This window comes from Anomalospiza imberbis, chromosome 9 (genome assembly GCF_031753505.1).
Source record: "Anomalospiza imberbis isolate Cuckoo-Finch-1a 21T00152 chromosome 9, ASM3175350v1, whole genome shotgun sequence".
Lineage (NCBI taxonomy): Eukaryota > Metazoa > Chordata > Aves > Passeriformes > Viduidae > Anomalospiza > Anomalospiza imberbis.
Genome location: NC_089689.1, coordinates 20,374,625 through 20,394,091, shown reverse-complemented (window position 1 = coordinate 20,394,091; position 19,467 = coordinate 20,374,625). Strand labels below are relative to the sequence as shown.

The 19,467-nt window shown below is 52.1% G+C and overlaps 2 protein-coding genes across 5 annotated transcripts; one reads left to right on the top strand and one right to left on the bottom strand.

Annotated features, from left to right (window-relative positions):
• Nucleotides 1-1,150: 1,150 nt before the first annotated feature.
• On the top strand, nucleotides 1,151-5,982 carry C9H1orf210 (chromosome 9 C1orf210 homolog). The gene is made up of 4 exons (XM_068199090.1): nucleotides 1,151-1,584; nucleotides 3,444-3,951; nucleotides 4,599-4,745; nucleotides 5,180-5,982. Exons 1-4 carry the CDS (start codon nucleotides 1,495-1,497, stop codon nucleotides 5,527-5,529), a joined length of 1,095 nt encoding a protein of 364 aa, XP_068055191.1. The 5' UTR covers nucleotides 1,151-1,494; the 3' UTR covers nucleotides 5,530-5,982.
• A 2,057-nt stretch (nucleotides 5,983-8,039) lies between these two features.
• On the bottom strand, nucleotides 8,040-17,438 carry TMEM125 (transmembrane protein 125). Of its 4 annotated transcripts, XM_068199092.1 has the most exons (3): nucleotides 16,969-17,438; nucleotides 15,346-15,488; nucleotides 8,040-11,569 (listed from the first exon to the last, which is right to left on the bottom strand). In XM_068199092.1, exon 3 carries the CDS (start codon nucleotides 11,261-11,263, stop codon nucleotides 10,601-10,603), a length of 663 nt encoding a protein of 220 aa, XP_068055193.1. In that variant the 5' UTR covers nucleotides 11,264-11,569; nucleotides 15,346-15,488; nucleotides 16,969-17,438; the 3' UTR covers nucleotides 8,040-10,600. The 4 variants fall into 4 exon arrangements, with proteins under 4 accessions (XP_068055193.1, XP_068055195.1, XP_068055196.1 ...); XM_068199094.1 differs by lacking the exon at nucleotides 15,346-15,488; XM_068199095.1 differs by lacking the exons at nucleotides 15,346-15,488; nucleotides 16,969-17,438 and adding an exon at nucleotides 15,520-16,005.
• Between the last annotated feature and the right edge of the window lie 2,029 nt (nucleotides 17,439-19,467).

Sequence of the window (19,467 nt, the reverse complement as noted above, 5' to 3'; positions counted from 1 at the left end):
AAAAAACCCAAAGACTGACAAAAATATCACTTTTTGTTATCATTTGCACATTCTAATGCGTGGCACCACATGCCAGAAACCATAACACACAGATAAATTTCCTGATAGGAAATGCAACCGCCCTGCAGATCCACCAGTGGACTGGGCTGCCTCAGCAACACTTTCTAGCCCTGCTTCTCTGGATGCTTGTTTTATTTTATGTGCTTAGCGGGTCCCGGGGAGGCCCTGCAAGGCTGGGTTAAGGACTGATCCCACCAGGCATAGGAACATCCTGGAAGCAGGGTAGTTGAGCATCCCCAGCCCGCCTGGGCAGCTGGGAAGCAGGAGCTGCCTGCTGCGCTGGCATCCAGCACATACCCACAGGATGAAGCACAGGCGGCTGGGAAGCCCTTTCCCTGAGGAAAGGGTGGGACGTGCGGCTGTGGAGGAGCCCTTTGGCAGCTGGGGGAGGAGGGGCCGTCCTGTCCCAGCTGCTGACAGTTCCAAAGTGTTCTTGCTGGCAATCGGCTTCCTGACGCTGAGCAGGCGTGCGACCAGGGAATGGGGAGCAGGGAAGAGAACTTGGGGCTCCCTCTTGCTGCAAAGGCAAAGCCAGGAGCAGGTGCAGCCAGTTCTTTCCCTGCCTGGCTTTTGGCTCTGCCAGCCTTGCCTACTCACCCTTCCCATCACCCGTGGGCACAGGAGCAGGTCTGGCGTGCCAGCAAACACCCATGAGATGCTGCTTTGCCATGATTTCTCAGACTTTCACTGACTCCACAGCAGGACTGGAAGCGAGAACTACTGTTAAGTGGCAGGTCTTCGTGGGGGGTGCCGAAGGTGGTGGGGCACTCCCATCCTCTGGGACCTTCATGGACAGATGCTGTTCACTGAGCTGCTGCTGCTGGGCCCAGAGAGCAGCCAGTTTGCGGCATGCTTTAAACACCTTTCTGCTGGAATTCCAGCAAGAATCTTATTTTCCTGAAGGACACTTTCTCGCTGCCTCAGCCCCAGCTTCCCCGGCCAGGACTGGCTGTGTGCCCTTGTCCCGGGTGCATGGACCAACACCTGGACCAGGCTCAGCTGCTCTCCTCCAGCGCGGTGTCTCAGGGCAGATGCCACAACGTGTCCCCTCCTTCCTCTGGAGGCCCCCCAGCACCTCCCAGGGTCCTGCTGCCAGCCCGGCAGCCCCCGCGGCACCCCAGAGTGCAGCAGGCAGTCCCGGTCACCGATCACGGGCGGCCACACGGCTGGGAGGTGATGGGGCGCGGCTGTTAATGTGTAACTGGCACCGCCACCTTTCACCAGCTCGGGAGGAGCGGGGCCGGGGCGCAGCGGGGCCGGGGCGGCAGCCGGGCTGGGTCCCGGGCGCTGCCGTCTGCGCGGCCGGCGTGTGGGGACTCGGTGCGGCCCTGAGCCGGGCGGCCGCGGCCACACCTCACCCAGCACGGCCGGCTCTGCCGGCTTCCCAGCTTTCCCCGAGACTTGTTTTTCTGGCCGGAAGTTTCCTGGAGCCAAATGGCTCCTACCTGCCTGCTCTGCTGGGTCTGTAGCCTCCTCTGCGTCTGGTCAGTGGTGATGGGACACCCCTGCAGCCTTGACCACCAGGTAGGGGGGCCGTGGGGGCTGCGGCGCGGGCAGCAGCTGGGGGTGCGCAGGGGCCCCGCTCCTGGTCCTGCCAGCACAGCTGGGGTGCCCACGGGGCAGCAGGGCCTGGCAGGCAGCTCCTGCTCTGCACAGCTCAAGAGAAGACGAGAGCCAGCAGAGTTAATTGAGAGATGTGCCGTGCCAGTGGCTGCCAGCCACAGGGGTGGTTTGCCCGTGCCCAAAGCCTGTCTGTCCTGCTCCCAGCCTTGGGCTGAACATGTCATGTTGTCCAGCCTGTTCACCAGAGCATGGCCTGGCAAAGCATTGTCTGAGTCATGGCATTTCTGACTGTGGGGTCTCTTGGCTGCAGGCGTAACACAACTGCCCATAAGGGGTGCATGGCAAGCAGCCACGAGTCACATCCCTGAAGAGGTCCCAACCCCTCGCTCCTTTCCCCAGTGCATGGTGATGCAGTGACTGGAGCCAGGGTGATTGGCAAGCCTGGGGCCGGGATCCCTGAGCACCCGGCAAGGAGCAGGAAACACAACTAAGCCACTGGGACAAGCACTGTAGCCAGCAGCTTGGCTGCATCAGGCAGGAACTCAAAGAATGAAGGAAAATGGCTGTCATGGGTAACTGACCTTTCCACTGAGCTCTCAGTTATTCCACCCAAAGGTTTGCACTGTTTTCCAAAGCCTCCCTCAGCCCAGCTGTGTTTGAGCTGGAAACAGGACCCATGTGATGCCCCTGTGGCTTGGCCCAAGTCCTCAACACCCCAGGTTTTTAAGGGCATATCTGTTCCTCTATCAAGCAGGAGCAGCAGGGTCTGATAGGAGATTTAGGTGGACAGGAGGATGAAAGGAGAGGTGAAAGAAATGGAAAGCCCAGCTAGCTGGAACATAGCCAGACACAGAAACCCAGGACTATGGACCACAGTAAACTTAAAGCACAGCATCTCTGCTTGCAAGGTCCAAACACAGCACTTAACAGGAGCTTGTGCCTGCCCAACCAAACTTAAATTGCTGACTTGCTCTCTGGCAGCTTCAGTTTGGACATTTGACCCCCTCCCACTAAAAGCCCAGGCAACAGTAACCCATGCTGGGGACTGCTCCCCAAAACTATTTGAGTTGAGGCACCCTGTTTTACTGGTAAAAAAAATAAATCCATCCATGTGGGTTGACTGATCCTTCCATCCTGCTCTGCTGTTTTTTTGGGACAGTGAATGGTCCTTGGCCTGTTTGTTTCCTAATACTGACACAGCTAGCTAGCATTAAGCCACAGCTACTCACTGTGTATCCTCAGGAACATGGGGTAGATGGAAGCATTGGTGCACTGTCCTGCACAGGTCCCAGGGAACTGTTCCTGGTCTGGGTGACTGGTACAGGTGCCTATAGCTCTCCAGCCCAGTCAGCTTCCTGCCTGGCCTTGTGACAGGCAAGGCTCGCCTGCTTCCCTGCTCCAGCTGGGAGGATGCCCCTGTGTCACACAAAAGCTCCCAGGGGGCTGGAAGTGGGGATCCAGGGGAGGAAAAGGAAGGCCCTCTGCAAACTGACCCTGTATGACAACTGCCCTGTACGGAAGGACAGGGGGGTGACAACCTGCTGCCTTCGCACTCATCCATTTGGGCTTTTCCTCCAGCCCTACATGCTCCTCCTGTGCTTTCAGTCAGCTGCTCTCAGTCCTGGGCTGTCTTGCTCATCTTTCTCCATTTATCTAGGCCCACTCCAGTCTGGTAGCTCATGCGTTTTTTAAACGTGTGTGTGTCTTTGCTTTTTTAAAACTCTGCTGGGTAATTAAGACATTTGAACCTTTGAGGAGTCTCTCTCTAGAGACACTCCCCATCATGGATAGCCCATCTCAGACAGTAGCTCTTTTTCCAGGGTTGGGCCAACTGCAGTGGGAAGAGCCTTCAGCATGCTCCAAGTTCCCTTCCAAGAAACATCACCCGTTTGGACCTCTCCTTCAACTCCTTGGTCATGCCCCATCACAGGACTCTCTTGAAGCATTTCCCTTCTCTGCACTCTCTCAACCTCTCCAGCAATGCCAAGCTCATGCTGAGCCCAGCAGTCTTCTCCAACCTCGGGGCGCTGCGTCTGCTGGACCTGAGCAGCTGCAGCATCACCTACATCCACATGGACACTTTCAAGGGCCTGGGAAACTTGCACACACTGCTTCTAAGAAACAACAGCTTACAGGAGCTTGATGTCCCTTTCCTTTTGCCACTGAAAGCTCTTTTCCACCTGGACCTGCAGCACAATGCACTGGTCTCTGTGGACACTTGGAGCCTGCAGCTGATGGAGACAGTCCCACAGGTCCATCTGGAAGGGAACCCCTGGGTCTGCGACTGCAGCGTGCACCCTCTGCAGCAGTGGCTGCGGCGCAGACGAGGTGAGTGGAGGGGACGGGTGGCAGGGAACATGTTGGCCAGGTGGAACCCTGAGTGTAGGAGTCTTGCTTGATCCATTTGCTCCGACCCCTGGGCATGGTCTGAGGTGGCTCTCTGCCCTACCCTGTTGAGGGACAGCAAACCGAAATGTGATGTGTCTGTTCCTTGCTTGCAGTTATGCAAGATACCAAGGATTTCTAAGAATGTCAGCAGGATAATTTGGCTACTCTTCTGAGAAATGGGTTGCGTGTACACTTTGGCCTCTAAATCCATCTTTGTGTGTCTTTCTGGAGTGACCAGATTTTCACTGTTGAGGACTTGGCAGCTCCCTCTCTAGAGCCAGGTCAGGCTCCAACGATCTGTGCTCAGCTCCGAGTAAGAGCAGTGGGGTTTCTGTGGGTATCCATGAATTTGTCTGTATCCAGTTTAAAGGAGCTGCTAATCAGAGTCACACACAGTTCCTTGGTCAGGGGATTTTCCCTTTGGTTGTTTCCTACAATATGCTGAGGGTCAGCAATTCTGTAAGGCAGAGCCAGGAGCACCTTGCAATGCAACCCATCAACCCAGGAGCAAGCAGGGATCATCTTCTCTAAACTGGAGAGGTGATGGGCACAGACCCCCATCCCACCTCAGCCCATTTGTCTCCCAGCTGTGCAGGTGACCTGCGTGTCGCCCCCGGCGCTGAGGGGCCAGGAGATCGCAGCTCTGGATTCTCAGGACCTGGGCTGCCAGATTAAGCAGCGGTTTGCTCGTGGGCTCAGCACAGCACAGCCGATCACAGTGACTGAGAACAACAGTAAGTTGTGCAGATTCAGAGGTGTCCATAAAGTGTCCTCCATCATACTGGATGGGGCTGCAGGTGGAGATCCCCTGCTCTGCCCCACAGCCCCAGAAGCTCAGGCTGCTGGGCCATGCTGGTGTAGTGGCTTGGTAGGAGGGTGGCCAACACCTGGAGGTGTTTGCTGCCTTTGTGACAGGAAAGTTAACAGGTGCCACAAAGCCACATGGAGCACAGACTCCACAGTGATGGGCAGCAGTACCAGCCAGCTGTCAGGCAGTTTTCCCCCAGTGTTCACACTCCCTTGGTAACTGGTCTTGGTGAAGGGCATCTGTATTGCTCCAATGAAAGTGGTCTAGTGCTGGCTGCACACTGCAGGCAGGCACAGGGCTGGAGGATGGGGAGCACTAGGTGTGCTACAGGCTGACCATGCACCTTTTCCTGTGTCACAGCCACTGCACTGCCAGCTGGGAAAGGGGGAAGGAGCTGGCCATACCTGGTGGGATTCCTAGTGACGGCGATTGGCATCTCCATCCTGATTGCACTGGCTGCCAAGTGCAAGCTCGTCCACAAGAACTTCGCCAGCTACCGCCACCGGCCGCTGCCTGAAATCAGCTCCATCGGAGGCAGCCGCATGGAGGATAGCAGCAGCTGGGACAGGGGCTCCTGTGGGAGCCATTCCATAACTGATGCTGCTGACCTGCAAGCTGAGGATGATGATGGCTTCATCGAGGACAACTACATCCAGCCCAGTGAGCAGCTGCCAACAAAAGAGGAACGGGAGTTGCATCGCTCCGTCTGAGCTTACAAGCTTACAACTCAGCCACCACTGCTGTGGCCTCTTGCTGTCTCCCTAGGTCCACCCGTTTCCTACCTGCCCTTGGCTTTGGGCCCCACATGTCTGGGGCAGGAGGAAGGGAGCAGAGAGGAGAGGCAAGAGGGATGGGCTAGGAATGGTGATGGAGGCTGAAGGCAGCCAGTCCCAGAGTGTCCCAGCATGACACCAGTAGGCTGCACTGTCACGGGGACACCAAACCAGGTGCTGTTTTCCCAACCTTGCTCAGATGCTGAGGATGAAGGAGGTGGTGCCTATCGTGCCTGGGAAACCAGGTGGAGTGGGAAGAGGAGCCTGCTCTGGTTGCTGCCATGGGGTCTTGGACACTGGTCCCACTGCCCCATGATGCCAGACCCAGCCCTGTTCTGTCCCTCAATGTGTTGTCACTCTGAGGTGTGATTAAAGCATGATTTAGTCCTGCCTCTGCATGCAGTGGTTTGTTGGGACTCTCCCAGTGGCAGTGTATGGAGGAGATCCCCAGCCCCACAGCTGCGGTGCAGCTTTTTTTGCATGTGCTTTCAAGGACCATAAATACATTCCTCTAACTGTGGCGATGAGAGACCACTTCTGTGGCACAATGAGTGCTCTTGTCCAAACAAATACTTCACCTGCTGTGGTGCAGGCAGCCCTGGTGCACCATCACAGGGTTTCTCTGCATGTCTCTCCAGCCACGGCCCTTCCTTCTTTTCTCTCTTCCCTCTCCAGGAAGACAAGCTAAAAGACACCTTTCCCCTGTCAGCTCTGCAGAGCTGAGCAAACTCGTCAGTGCTGCCAGTTGCAGTGCCAGGCCCATGTGCTGGGGTGAGGTGACCCTCTCCCCCAGCACCCATTAGAGAATTCCACGTGTCTCTTCAAGTGTGGAGTTGAATGAATGTGATAATTTTTACATTCCTGTCATCTTTGTGGTATGATGAAGAGCACATGAGGCACAGGTAACTGCAAGTTATTTCTGCTGGAGTTGGTCGTGCCTTCATGGGTTACTCTGGAGTTAAAAGCAGGGAGCAGCAGTAGCATTCACCTTTAGTAAGTGATTCATAAGGCTGGTACCAACCAGTTGGGAAGATTTCCCAGGGCACAGCCCAGTCATTACCATCCCTGATAGCTCAGGAGTCTCTTCGTCATGCTCCAGAGTATGAGATATCAACACAGGACGGCATTTTTCAAAGCTCTGCCACACAGCTAATTCCCCGCCTCCTTCAAATCTCTATTTCTCTGCTAACTGCCTTTCTATTTCTCCACTCATTAAAACATTTAGTGTATAAAAAAAGTAAATAATACACCTCATAGAATGCAAACCAAAGGGGAAAAACGAGTCAGGCATTGGATGGATGAGATAGGGTAGACAGCAAATGTGCCACTTGAAGCCTTGAGCAGGAGGAAGACCTGCTGGCTTCTTTCAGTGGTCAGCCAGTTTTTGCTCTTAAATGCCATATTTCTAAAGTGAACTTTACTTTTTCAGTTACTGTCTCATCATTTGCCTTCTGGGGTCATCAGCTACCAATGAAAATGCACTATATACTGTATTTTTGGAAATTTCTAATATCTTTTGGGTAAGAGATTTAAATCTGAGGGCTGGGAAAAAGCATTTCAGTTATCTTTCTGGGCTTTTCAACATGCTTTTCAATCACATGAATTCATACTAGATGCAGTCTTTTCTTTTTAGTCTCAGTGATTCTTAAAAGAAGTTAAAATCCAAGTGCCCAGGCTTATTTGTCCAGGATCTTACTCATCAGCCCCTCAGCACTTAGTGGCTGAATGGCTTGTCTACTTTGACCCTGCTCATAAGTCCACCCATTTATTTTTTAGCCAAGCAGACATGGCAGGTTTCTTCCATGTGTGCATTTGTTTGTGTGTGTGCATTTTCTGTCCCCTCTCAGGCAGCTGCAGTGCAAGTGGGCAGGAACCTGGCAACTCATGTTTGGAGGGAAATACACCTGGCATGCAGAGCTGGGAATAAAAGGGGTCAGAGCATGAAAAGGAGGATCCTTCTCCAGGGGTCCACCCAGGAAGCTGCCATGAGGGCCTGGCTGAGGCTGGCCGGGAGCAGGAGCAGGTATGCAGGCAGACTGGTTCCAGGTGCAAGGCTCAGCCCTGCCACAGGGTGAAACAGCTTCTCTGTAAACAAACTAGCCAGCGCTGACACATTCAGGAGCCTTTGTGTGCTCCATGTGAGCATCTTTCAGGGCCATAGCAAGGTCTCAGGTTCACAGAGCAGCAGTAAGGGGATCAGGATACGTCTGGATTCTTAAGCAGAGAGAGATTTAACATGCATCCGAAGGTGGGAATTGTGTATCAGGAGAGAAGCACATGCATTTTTGGGGCTGTGGTGGCATTGCCACACTAGCTGGTGATCCAAAACCACAGCCACATGATGGACCCTGGTCTGTTGTGATTACTGCCCTGGGCTGAGGCCAGCCCTGAAAAGCCCTGACACCTCTGCTCTGCAGAGAGGCCTGCATTCGAGTATCAGCCTTCAACACAATCAACTTCTCTAACACTTTATTATGTATGTCCACACACAACACAAGAACCAATAAACAAACCAGGGCCTGTGCTGCAGAGGGGAGTCAGGGATTGGGCAGCACAGGCTGTCCCTCTGGGCAGTTGGACACCCGGCCACCATCTTCAGGCACAGCCTGTTCTTAGCCATTATCTCCGTGGTTTGCTGTCGTGGCCCACAGTCAATCACCCTTTTCTGGCACAATTCACAGGCACTTGGGGCACATTTTGAAGGGTCTGTGGAGGGGACAGGATTCACATTGACATGCAGGCAGCACAGAGCTACGAGCTGGGCACAGTCACGCCTCTTCACAGAATTGCCCAGATGTACAAAACAGCTGGTGTGCAGGCAGCTGTGGCCTGTCAGCACGTGCGGGCTGGTGGAGCTGGCAGTCACTGCTGGACCACTGGTGCTGGCAGAGGGGTGCAGCCTGGCATAACTGCACATGCACTGACATAGACCTGCAGAGCAGCAGCAGTGGTGATGGTGGTGCAAGACCATTCAGCTCTGGCCTGTCCCCTCCTGTGTAGGCACAGGGGTCCCTGGTGGACCTGGGGCCAAACAGCCCAGAGGGGAAGAACAGCTCAGCTTTGAAGAGGTTTAGCACAGGAGGATCTGAGCTCACCACCACCTTCTGAGCTCCTGGGCAGATTAAGGGAGGAGATGCAGAGAGAAGAGGAAACAGCAGTTTAATAAAATCTACAGATGATGTGAAAGTGACAGAGGAAAATGTAGAAATAACAGAGATACAGAGAGAGAAGCTCAAATTAGGCACCTGTACCTTGGGAAAAACAATCCAAGGCTTCAGGCAAAGGAAAGTCAGCAGCAGCAGGGCAAGAGCAGGTGGATACAGATATGGTCTCATGAGATCTCACTGCATTGGGAATGGTTGGTCTGGAGCTGTGAAGGGGTGAAGGCCTCACTGACCAGCTGATGGTGAGCTCCGACACTGCCTCCAGGTGTAACATGGACATTGATTTGTGCTGTTGGCAAGGGAATCAGCTACCATCCTCTTCCAAATGAATATGCTACCAGGCACCAAAAAACAATAGCTCAGTATTGTTCCATTGCAGAGGACACTTGTCAAATAATGAGCAAAACCAACATCTGGGGGAGAGCAATTCAGGTGAAGGAAAGATGGGAGCAGACAAAATAAAGAATCACAGAATAGTCTGAGCTGGAAGGGTCCCAGAAGGATCACAGAGTCCAAATCTTAAGAGAATGGCCCACATGGGGTTCAAACCCGTGACCTTGGTGTTATTAGCACCATGCTCTGACCAACTGGCTAAGAGGAAGAGAAGATCATGCAGCAGCATCTTCAGCAAGAAGATGCTATAGAAAGGACAGTGAAATGGTTAGTGAGTCTATGAGGGAAACGAGAATTTTGTCAGGTAAATTAGACTTGAGTCACATGAAAAGTTCCTGGGGTGAATTGTTAGTCTGCCTCTGGTAGAGACACCTTGGTGATAAAACAAGACACCTTGTAGAGATAAAACACCAAAAAAGTTCCAGGTAAGGCCCAAGTGACAGTAGAGGAACCTTTTTTGCCCTGCAGCAGCTGCAGCACTAGGGAGACAGAAACAGCATGGAAACAAGCAGGGACTGGGATGAGTTGCAGGGCTCCTGGCAGCAGAGGTGCCTCTGCCTGGGAAACTCCTGTAGGAGGGCACAGCGCTCTCCCCTCGCACAGCTTTTGCAGAAGGCAGCCCCAGCCCGAGGATTTGGGCATTCCATCACCATCCCCTGACAACTGCACCTTGCTGTTTGTGGCTCATGTAGCTGGAGCATCCTGGCATGATAAAAGAGCCCCAACACTCAGTTCAGCACAGATAACCTATCAGGGCCTTGGCACCAACACTGCTTCATCACCCCTTTGATAAACCACAGGTGATGGTGGGCTGCCGAAATGTAACACTGGAACAGATCCTGGCATTGCAAACAGCATTTCATGTGAGGTCCAGCCATGCTGTGGCTCTGGCACACACGATCCTATACAAATCCCACACTCACTCCCACAGACACCAGTGATTTCTTGGGAGCAGCCCCTGCAGCCATACCTTCCACCAGGCTCCCTTGTGCCTGCTGACACGCAAAATATCTCCTGCCATTCACCAGCTGCTAGAGCCTCTACTTCACTCAGCAGCTGGAGGCTCTGCACAGAGCACAGGTTGGTTTTATACCACCTGCAATTACAGCCTCTCCTGCCAGGAAAGCGTATGACACCGTTCCAGGAACTGCAGGAACCAAAGAAGTACTGGGGCTCCCAGGGGTACAGGACAGGCTCACCTTCACTCTGTAACATGGGTCACAGCCAGGCAGGCAGCAGCTGACACAGGAGGCTTTGTGGAGATAAAATGCCAGCCAGGTCAGAGCCCGTCCAGGTGCCCTGAGTCTGTGCTGTGCCACCAGCCTGGGGCAAAGCAAATGCCAGTCATCTCCAACAGAAACACAGGGCACACTGCAGCTCTCGCCCTTCCTTGGGGAAAGGCCATCACTGACGAGTTGTATCCGCTAGGGCTCACACAGAGGTGTCCTGGGTCAGATCAGGTTGGCCATGCTGGAGGTGGGGGGAAGCCTCCTGTTTCCAGCGAGGCGGCCGGAGATGGTGAAGATGCGGATCTCGCCGGTCTCCAGGCTCCGAGGAGCCGCCCGGCGGCAGGAGGTGCACAGCAGGTATAGCAGCAGGCAGAGGAGGATGGCACTGCCAGCAGTCAGGAGGATGACCCCGCTGGTGAACATGCTGGCCAGTGGCCGTGCGGGGCTGAGCTGCATGGTGGTGGTGGAGAGGATGGTGAGCACCACCCCGCAGACCTGCAGCACCAGGGCACTCAGCAGCAGCACCAGGCAGTCTGAGAAGCCTCCGCTCTTCAGGAGCTCAATCTGATCCCGGCTGCGGATGCAGTTCATGTCCTGGATTGCAGAGCTCAGCAGCTGTTTCAGCAGCACGAGCAGGGCCAGGAGGCAGAGTGTGGTGCCCACGGCGAGCCGCCACTCTCCAGACCGGCTGCTAGTGCTGTACAGCAGGATGATGCCCCCAATCCCGCAGGCAAGGATCAGCACCACGGCCATCCCATAGCACAGGATGGACTTTTTGGGGTCCTGGAACCACCAGAGCTCCACATGCTCTTCCAAGATATTCCTCTGGATGTGGTCCGCATCTGCAGGGGTGCGGGGGCTGCTCAGCTCTGCCAGCTCTGGCATGGTGGGCAGCTGGGTGAAGAGGGCACAGAGGTGGCACAGATGAATTTGCACCCTTACAGCAAATGGAAGGTCAATGCAGCAGCAGTGGTGAAGGCAGCTGCATTTCTCCAGCAGTCATGTCTCGGTCTCATTCTTTGGATCCTGATGGAATTTCCTTTTGCAGTGGTGCCACCTGGAGAGTTATGGTCCACGTGCTGGGGTTGAGCCCACCACCAAGGCAGGGCTGTGAAACATGATGGAGTGTTCCCAGAGCAGCACCACAGGGGAACTGCCAGGGCTGTCTCCTTCCTTTCCCGTGTCTTTCATCTGAAAAAGTCAAGAAGAGAAGATATCATTAAACAGAGACCCTGCTCCCCTGTACCAAATAATCCTCTGCCAAACCCTGGGCCTTGGTTGCTCAGGCTGGCCTGCAGACCTTACTGTGCTTCCCTCACAGAAGCCCTGTGTGCTGGAGAACAGATCAGCCGCATGTCTCCATGTGCTGCGGGGGAGCCCCGGCCTGCCCCAAGGGTGAGTCTCCTGCCTCAGCGTGTGCCCTGCTCAGAGGCTGCTGGCACATTGCTGCCTGAAGGACTCTGCCTGCAGCTGGTGCTGGCAGCAGGGCAGGGAAGGAGCAGAGGCAGGTCCCTCCTGGGATAAAGCCCCATTCACAGCTCCGGCTTCACATGCTCCCTCATCAGCATCAGCCTCTTGTCACCAACTGGCTCTGCTGCCCAGAACGGGAGGTGGGGGTCAGGACCAGGGTTTAACCCTTCCACTCCAGTGGCTGCAAGAGTGAGAGTTACCATAGTTGCGTGTTCTCAGCTCTATCCCCATCCCTGCACTTGCCAGTGGTTTCCCCTCAGAAATTCCCTACAGAAATATGGTACCTACATCTCCAGTGATCTCAGCATGTCCCTGGAAAGAGCCCTTAGCTGTGGCCTGGCACCCTGAGATTTTGCTCTCTCGCTGCTGGTCTGTGAAGCACTTTGCCACTGGAGGGGAGCAGAGGAAGGGCAGCATTGGCTCCAAGGTGCTGTGCTTAGCTGGGCTTCCCTGGGCACAGCACCTTGTCTCAGCCCACCACTCGTGGTGTGCCCCTGCTATCCTGGACCCCCTTAATACTTCTTTGGGTTACAGTTTTAGAAGAGTGGAAATCACTTGCATTTCTCTCACATAATGTTCCTCCCTGGCATGTGAGTGCTCCAGCTGGTCCCACAGCACTACCAAGATCCTCTAGAACAGCTACTACCCAAACCATGGAGAGGTGCTGGAGAGGACAGCACAGGACCATGTCAGGAATGGCTGAGCCTGGGAGACACGGGGCAAACCCTGGAGAGCCAGGGGAGACAGTCTCTCTGGTCACCTCCTAGACAGGACAATGCACCCTTGGCCACCACAGGCGTGCACATGAACTGCTCTGAGTCCTGCAGGAGCCCATGGCAGGGACAGGAACTGACTCAGGTCCCTTGTGTCAGAGCTGTGTCCCTTCTCCTGGGTGGAGGGACAGCCACCCTGCCTGCTAGAAATGGCTCTCAGGAGCCCATCAGCCCACGTCAAACACACTCCGTTTGTACCCCGCTCTGCTCGGCACTGGGGCTCAGGGCTCTTTACACACAGGCAGGGAGAATGTATGACCTCCACACGTGGCAGCTCTGCACGCACCAGCGATCTTTGCTGCCATCACTCTCCCTGTCTCTGTTCTCCACAGACTGCTTCCCTCATGGCAATGCCTTTGCTGCCAGCAAACACCTCAAACCCCCTCTATCGGGGCCCAGCCACCACGGGCCGGGGGGAGAGGGAGGACAATTGTGCGGGGAGTGCCCGAACCAGACACCGCCTGACAGTGTCAGGCCAAGCTCCTCCTGAGTCACTCCCCGGCTGTGATGGAGCATGAGGTCACTCTGGACGTGGCTCCGGGCCCGCTGCCAGCGGCAGCACGTGGCCGGGAAGTCTGTGGGCACGGCGGGGTCGCAGGCCCGGGAGCCGCACGGGGCTGGTCCTGCACAGCCGCTGCTGCCCGGGGAGCCGCGCAGCGATGGCCGCGGCACAGAAACCCGGGCTCCAGAGGGGACCCCCCTGCGGGGAGGCCCGTGGGAGACCTACAGCTCCTGGCTGGAGCCGGAGCAATCAGAAAGCACCAGTTAGAGAGAGAAAAGCGCTGTGGCTGAGCGTGTTGGTTTGTGCCTGCTGGGATGCACTTTGATTTTGCGTGAGGCAGCAGATACCTTGCGCTGTCGGCGTGTGCCCAGGACACAAGTCCCCAGGAAGGTGAGGATGTCATGGGGCACTATTAAAGTAGAGAGAAGCAAGGAGACATTGAGTCTCGAGTTATTTCCTTAGCCTATGCAAATCAGCTTGTTCTCTCCTGCCTTTCCTTCTCCAAGCACAGAGGTGCCTTATCTCCTCCTTACCAGTGAATGGGTGAGTCTAGTAGATAGCAAGTTTGTAGATTAGACTGAGATTTCAGACTAAGAGAACACAAAGCTTGGAGAAGTGCAAAGTCTGTGTCCTTCTGCTGCCTGACCCAAGTTACACGAGTCAAACAGTAAACAAGGAAACCACAACAGCATGAACCACAATGAGGGAAAATGAGATCAAAAATCAAACTACAGCACTGCATTCTCATGTTTCTTTAAAAAAATTTAACCATTTTAGTTTTTTATTTGCTCAGAAGAAGGACAAGGGAGCAAAATAAAACCCTAGGAGCACCTGGTCAAAAACCAAAATTAGGTATCACCTCTACAAGCATGTATTTCCCAGTGTTATATTAACCTCTGTTAAACAAATTATTTGGAGAGCTTCCCAGTGTTACATTAACCTCTATTAAACAAATTATTTGGAGAGGCAAAGGCTTCCACTGAAGTGTGCTTTCATGTTTCCTTATGTCTGTTTGAAAATGTTCTGGGAGTATAATCTTTTGCTCTAAAACAATCCACACTTGCTGCTCTAGACCCTGAGGGCTTGTGCTGCTATTAACAGTATTTTTACTCCAAGAATCACAGAATAATTAAGGTGGGATTGGACCTTGTGAAGTCACCTGCTTAAAGCAGAGTTCACCTAAAAGTCAGACTGAGCAGGTCAGGGCCTCATTCATTTACTGCCAAGGATGGAGGATCTACAGCCCCTCAGGGATCATTCCAGAGTTAAACCAGCCTCACCATGAAAACATTCCTCCTTAAATCTAGCTACAGTTTCTCATTCCTCAGGCTGGCTGCTCCCACCCTCTTCAGAAAACTCCATATGCTAAACCAAAGCAGCCCTATCCTGGGCTGTCACCCACCACTCCTTAAAGAAGGGATGAACCTAGATCTCACAGCAGCTCTGCTGATCTGCTTTCTTGGCACTGTGCAGCACATCACTTTGCACAGGTCAGACCCAGAGAAAGGAAGGAATATAGATGCCTGCTCTGCCATGAGGGAAGACAGCCATCCAAAGCTGTTGTCCCTTCTTTTGGTGTTCTTTGGGCTACCTGGTCTCAGTGCTCTGGGACTTCATAACAAGCCAGTTGTCCCATCAGATTGGTGTATTTGATACTGTGGATCACAGGTCATTAATCTCTACATTTACTCACTACTAAAGCCAGCACCTTCTGTACTCCCACCTCTGTATGCAAGAGAAAACAGAGGAGAGGACCAGCCCAGCCACACAATGCTTTAAGTCCAAAGAGCACATTTCAGGAAAAGAGTGACATGCAGTCGTTCCCCACTGCTGGCTGGCAGCTGTGGAGGAAGAACAGGAAAGCACTAGGAATTCAGGAAAACAAAAATATTCATGTTTTTCCTTTTCCATTGTGTTGGTTGTTTTTTTCTTTCCCTACTCCGACAACATGTAACTGGAAATTGAGGGTCATCATCAATGTGCTCCTGGCCACTCCTGGCTGCAGGTGTGGGAGATGTACACTGGCTGAATGCCTCGTAATGATACATGCATGTATATATTTACTTATACATTTTTTGTGCCTGACAGACTGATATCTGACAGACAGGCCATGGACTGTACATTAATTAACAATTCAATTTCAGAGCCACATACAATTCAGCTCTTGAAATATTCCTCACTTCCCTCCTCAAACCCAGGGTGCCCCTTGAAACAATGCTTACCCACAGAGTTTAGGAGGGAAAGTCTGGGGATGAGACAAGCTACTGCAGTACTTCCTTGTAGTTCCAGCCTTGCAAGGGTTTTATGCAGCTTCTATGTGGACTTCGTAAGCGTCATGGAGACTGGGAGAGTCCAACAAGATTTGCTATAAAATAACAATACATAAAATTATTTACCTGAGCAGTGTGGATGAGAGCCAACAGAGCTTCACAATCTCAAACAAATCCAAGCCATCTCAGCCCTCTGTTTTCCCAGTCCATTACAGCTTATTTGCTTCTTCGCCTGATCTGTCCATAGCCTGTTTGGGATGGACCTGCCACCACTCTGTGCCTCACAAAAATCTTTAGTCCAGAATAGGCATAAACATTTTCCTATAATGTCATGTAATTTTTTCAACTTCCAATGCTTTAGGAAGCATTTCTTTACCAAGAGAGTCAGCCCTGAATTGTTGCATGTCCCTTCCAATTGAAACAGTACATTCTATTCTGACTATTGTATTCTAGTTTGTCTATTCTAGCCTATTGTGTTGTCTATTCTATTGTATTTCAATTGAAAAGGACCTAAAATGATCATCTAGTCCAGCTGCCTGACCAATTTAGGGCTGACCACATTCAAGAATGTTTTTTAGGGCATTGCCCAGAAGACTCTTCAATACTGACAGGTTTGGGGTATCAATCAATTCTCCAGGAAGTGTGTTCCAGAGTTTGACCCCCTTTTCAGTAAAGAAATGCTTCCTAAGCATATTTGATTCTGTTCTAACTCCCTAGAGGCTCAAAGAGACCTAAGCTCACGTGTCCTGTTTTATGACTGAATACCTCCCAATGCACAAACCAGAAGCTCTGCGTGTCATGGTGCTCAAGGCCTGTCTGTGCACCTGGGAGCATGTGGGAAGGCTCCCTCTCTGAGAACTCAGGACTGGGGATGGAGGAACCTGCAAGGAATGGGAGTAATGGGGCTTTTAGGTGGCATCTATCTGTCTTGCCCAAAATCCCAGCTAGAGATCCACACTCCTTTACCTGCCACACCAACCACCAATTCCCAGTGCTCCTTTTCCGGGCTGCTCAGTATCCATGCAAACCTGTGCAGTTTGATCTGCACCCCTGGGGAGAGCTCACCCTCTGTCCCCTGACAGATGGATAATGCTTTCCCAGAAGTGAGCTTCTGTCCCAGCAGTGCTCCTGCCACAAGACTCCATTTGGGAAGTCCCAGGGAACCCTGGGTGATGGTGGATTGTCCCTTCCCTTCCGCAAGCCTAGGGGTTCTGGGCTTAAGGATGGTGGAGGTATTGTTGTAACAGGGTCAGTGCACAGCTGCCTTTTACACAGACCTAGACAGTTTTGGCACACTCCATTGTAAAATGTCACGTTTCCCTTCCTCTTTGTACGCTCAACAGGCATCCATTATCCTGATCCCGCAGAGCCTGTCCTGATGCACCTCTGCCAAGGGTGGCCTGGGAGTTCCAAGGGAACAAGAAGCTGAGAGGAAACAATAGCACAACGAAGAAATGATTTGGAGGCAAGAAGCAGGGTCTCTTAAGAAGTAAGTCTGAAGCAGCCTCAAACCTGCCAGCAGCTACTGCTGAAGCTCCTTCCCGCTCAGCTCCCAGGGAGGAAGGGATCACTCACCTGCAGCAGACGCTGCCAACATGCGACAACCTGGCACACTTCCCTGCTCCAGGCTGGCAGCAGTGGTTTTTCCAGGCTTTCCTTCCACTGGATCCAGCTAACGAGGGAGCCCACGGGGAAAATCTCTTCCCTTTCACTCGCAAGGGCCTGCCAAGACCCAGGTGAGGCTCCCCTTCCTGGTGCCGCGGCAGCACCGAGGTCCGGCGGCAGCCCTCACCTCCTGCCCGGGCAGGTGCATTCCCCAGCTGGGTGGCGTCTCAGCAAACCTGCTGCTGCTCTTGGAGACGCTCCAGAGCCGCGCCGGTGTGCAGGTGCTACCCCTCCCTCCTCGGGCAGGATCTGGCCTCTGGCCACACACCGATCCTGGAAGGTGGCTCATTTCCTCCCAGCTGGAGGTGAAGGGGTGCCAGAGCCGGGGAGCAACTCCCAGGCAGTAAGGGACAGTGCTGGGGGACATTTGACACACTCAGCAAGTATTTGGTATTAAATGAAGTAGCTCCTGCTCTACTGTATAGGTTAGGGCCATCCAGTCATATCAGGGCCGCCTCTTTCTGTGGCAGAAGTTCAGGCAAGCGCTCAAGTCAGGCAAGATGTCACAGTCACATCTTCCCACCAAAGGCAGCTGCAGAGCCCCCTCCCTGGGAGACAGCAGCACCAGCAGAGTTTACCATGCTGCAGAAGAGCTGATTTCCTGGTAGTCCAGTGGGGAAAAAAGGGTAGCTATTTTGAGAGGAATCAGGGAAACAGAAAAGCATTAATTTAAGAGTTGAAGAATAACAAAAGGGAGTAGCAGGAATGTTGAAGTCAGTAGGGGAATGGAATTCCCTGACTGATCAATGTCCCCTCCTTCCTGGCTAGGTTTCAGGATAGCAGAAGGGAACATTACTGTTAGTCTGAGCAGCTGGAAAATCTCCAGGGAAATGCAGGAAGAAGAGAAAGGGACTGAAAAACAGCTCTTGCCTGGTAATGGAAAGGGAGGCTCGGTTATTAAGTCACATGCTACTTTTTTATCAGGCTGTGAGAAGGGAAGCTTATGATATGCTAATCAAATAGAAACCAAGTAGTGTGACAGGTTCAGGAATTTGACTGAGAAAAATCTGACATGTCTTTTGAGACTTGTGAAATATCATCAGTCCAAAGGATGTTGTCCTACACGTAAAAAAACCAAATGGTATGTGATAGGTTTTCCTATACAAACACCTTTGAACAATGAGCTTGACCCTGTCCAGAAAAACCTGGTTTTTTAGTTGGCCCAGTTAGCAAAGAAGTCATCTAAGGGGAAACCTTATTCAGATAGCCATATAGTAATTTTAAAAAGTGGGCTGTAGTTTTATAAGAGCATGAAATGCTTACCAGCTCCTTTAGGGAGGTACCAGTAGGAGAAACAGAACAATGAAGGTCAAGAGAGGAGGAAAGCAGAAAATTATTTTGCACCCTGAGAGAATTCAGAAGACCATTAGTACACAAAACAAGAAGCCAGTTACAGCTGAGTTCTAAAACATTTATAGAGTTTGTGTGTGGGAGTTTGACCTTGGTCTCCTTTTCCCAGTGTAGAAGGGGCTTGTACATCTATTTGGCTTCTAGCAGGTCTGCTGAAGTTTACTTCTAACACTCCGCTGTGCCTGACGTTTAATGCTCCCCTATACAAGCAATGTTTTAGCTGCCCCTTAGCCACTAAGATCAAGTTCAAAATCCTCTTCAGCCTAGTCTGGCAGCTGAAGCTACCTAGGCTTCATCTGACAGGCTGTGTATTGCCTTTAAAATTTGCTAACAAGAGTGACATAGGGGCATATTTTTAAGCATATCAGTCACCATTTAGAAATAATTCACTATCTGTATAGGCATATTAGGAAAAGATTCTTATTCAGAAAAGTTGATTGCATTTCTCTAAACGACAACTATTAAAGCAGTGTGTTGTATGATCCCAGCACTCAATTTGTCCTGACAGAGAGAGGGGAAAATTATACCACACAAGAGCCTAGCAAATTAAAATGGGTGTGTCCTGAAAATTTTAGAGGGAACTAGTTTCTAAAATATTTACTAATTACATTAATTACATCCTCTTTCTGTACAGGAAGTGTCAAAATGATTATATGGGGAAGGGAGGAGGAAGAAAGGGTGTTAAGCTAGCCCATTAACAGACCATTAACTTCTTCCTTTTGCTCCTGTGAAACCTATGCCCCATATAGGTTAAAGATGCAAAATGGAAAAAAAAATAGACTAAATAAACTTAATTCCACATTCATGGACAAAGAACTCAGCTGAAGTCTCCAACACCATTGGAGCTCATGGAACCATCTATTTTGCCGTGGCATTGCCCTGGAAATGAGTCTAGTATTCCTGGTGGTAATGCAGCTTACATGTTACCCAGCCCTGGCACCACCTTCTTCTGTATAATATCGGGAGTATGTTAAAAGTACTTATCACTTTTCCACAACTCAGGATAGGAAATGAAACAGCAATATACTGGCTGTTGTAATACCATATAGTTCCATGCTC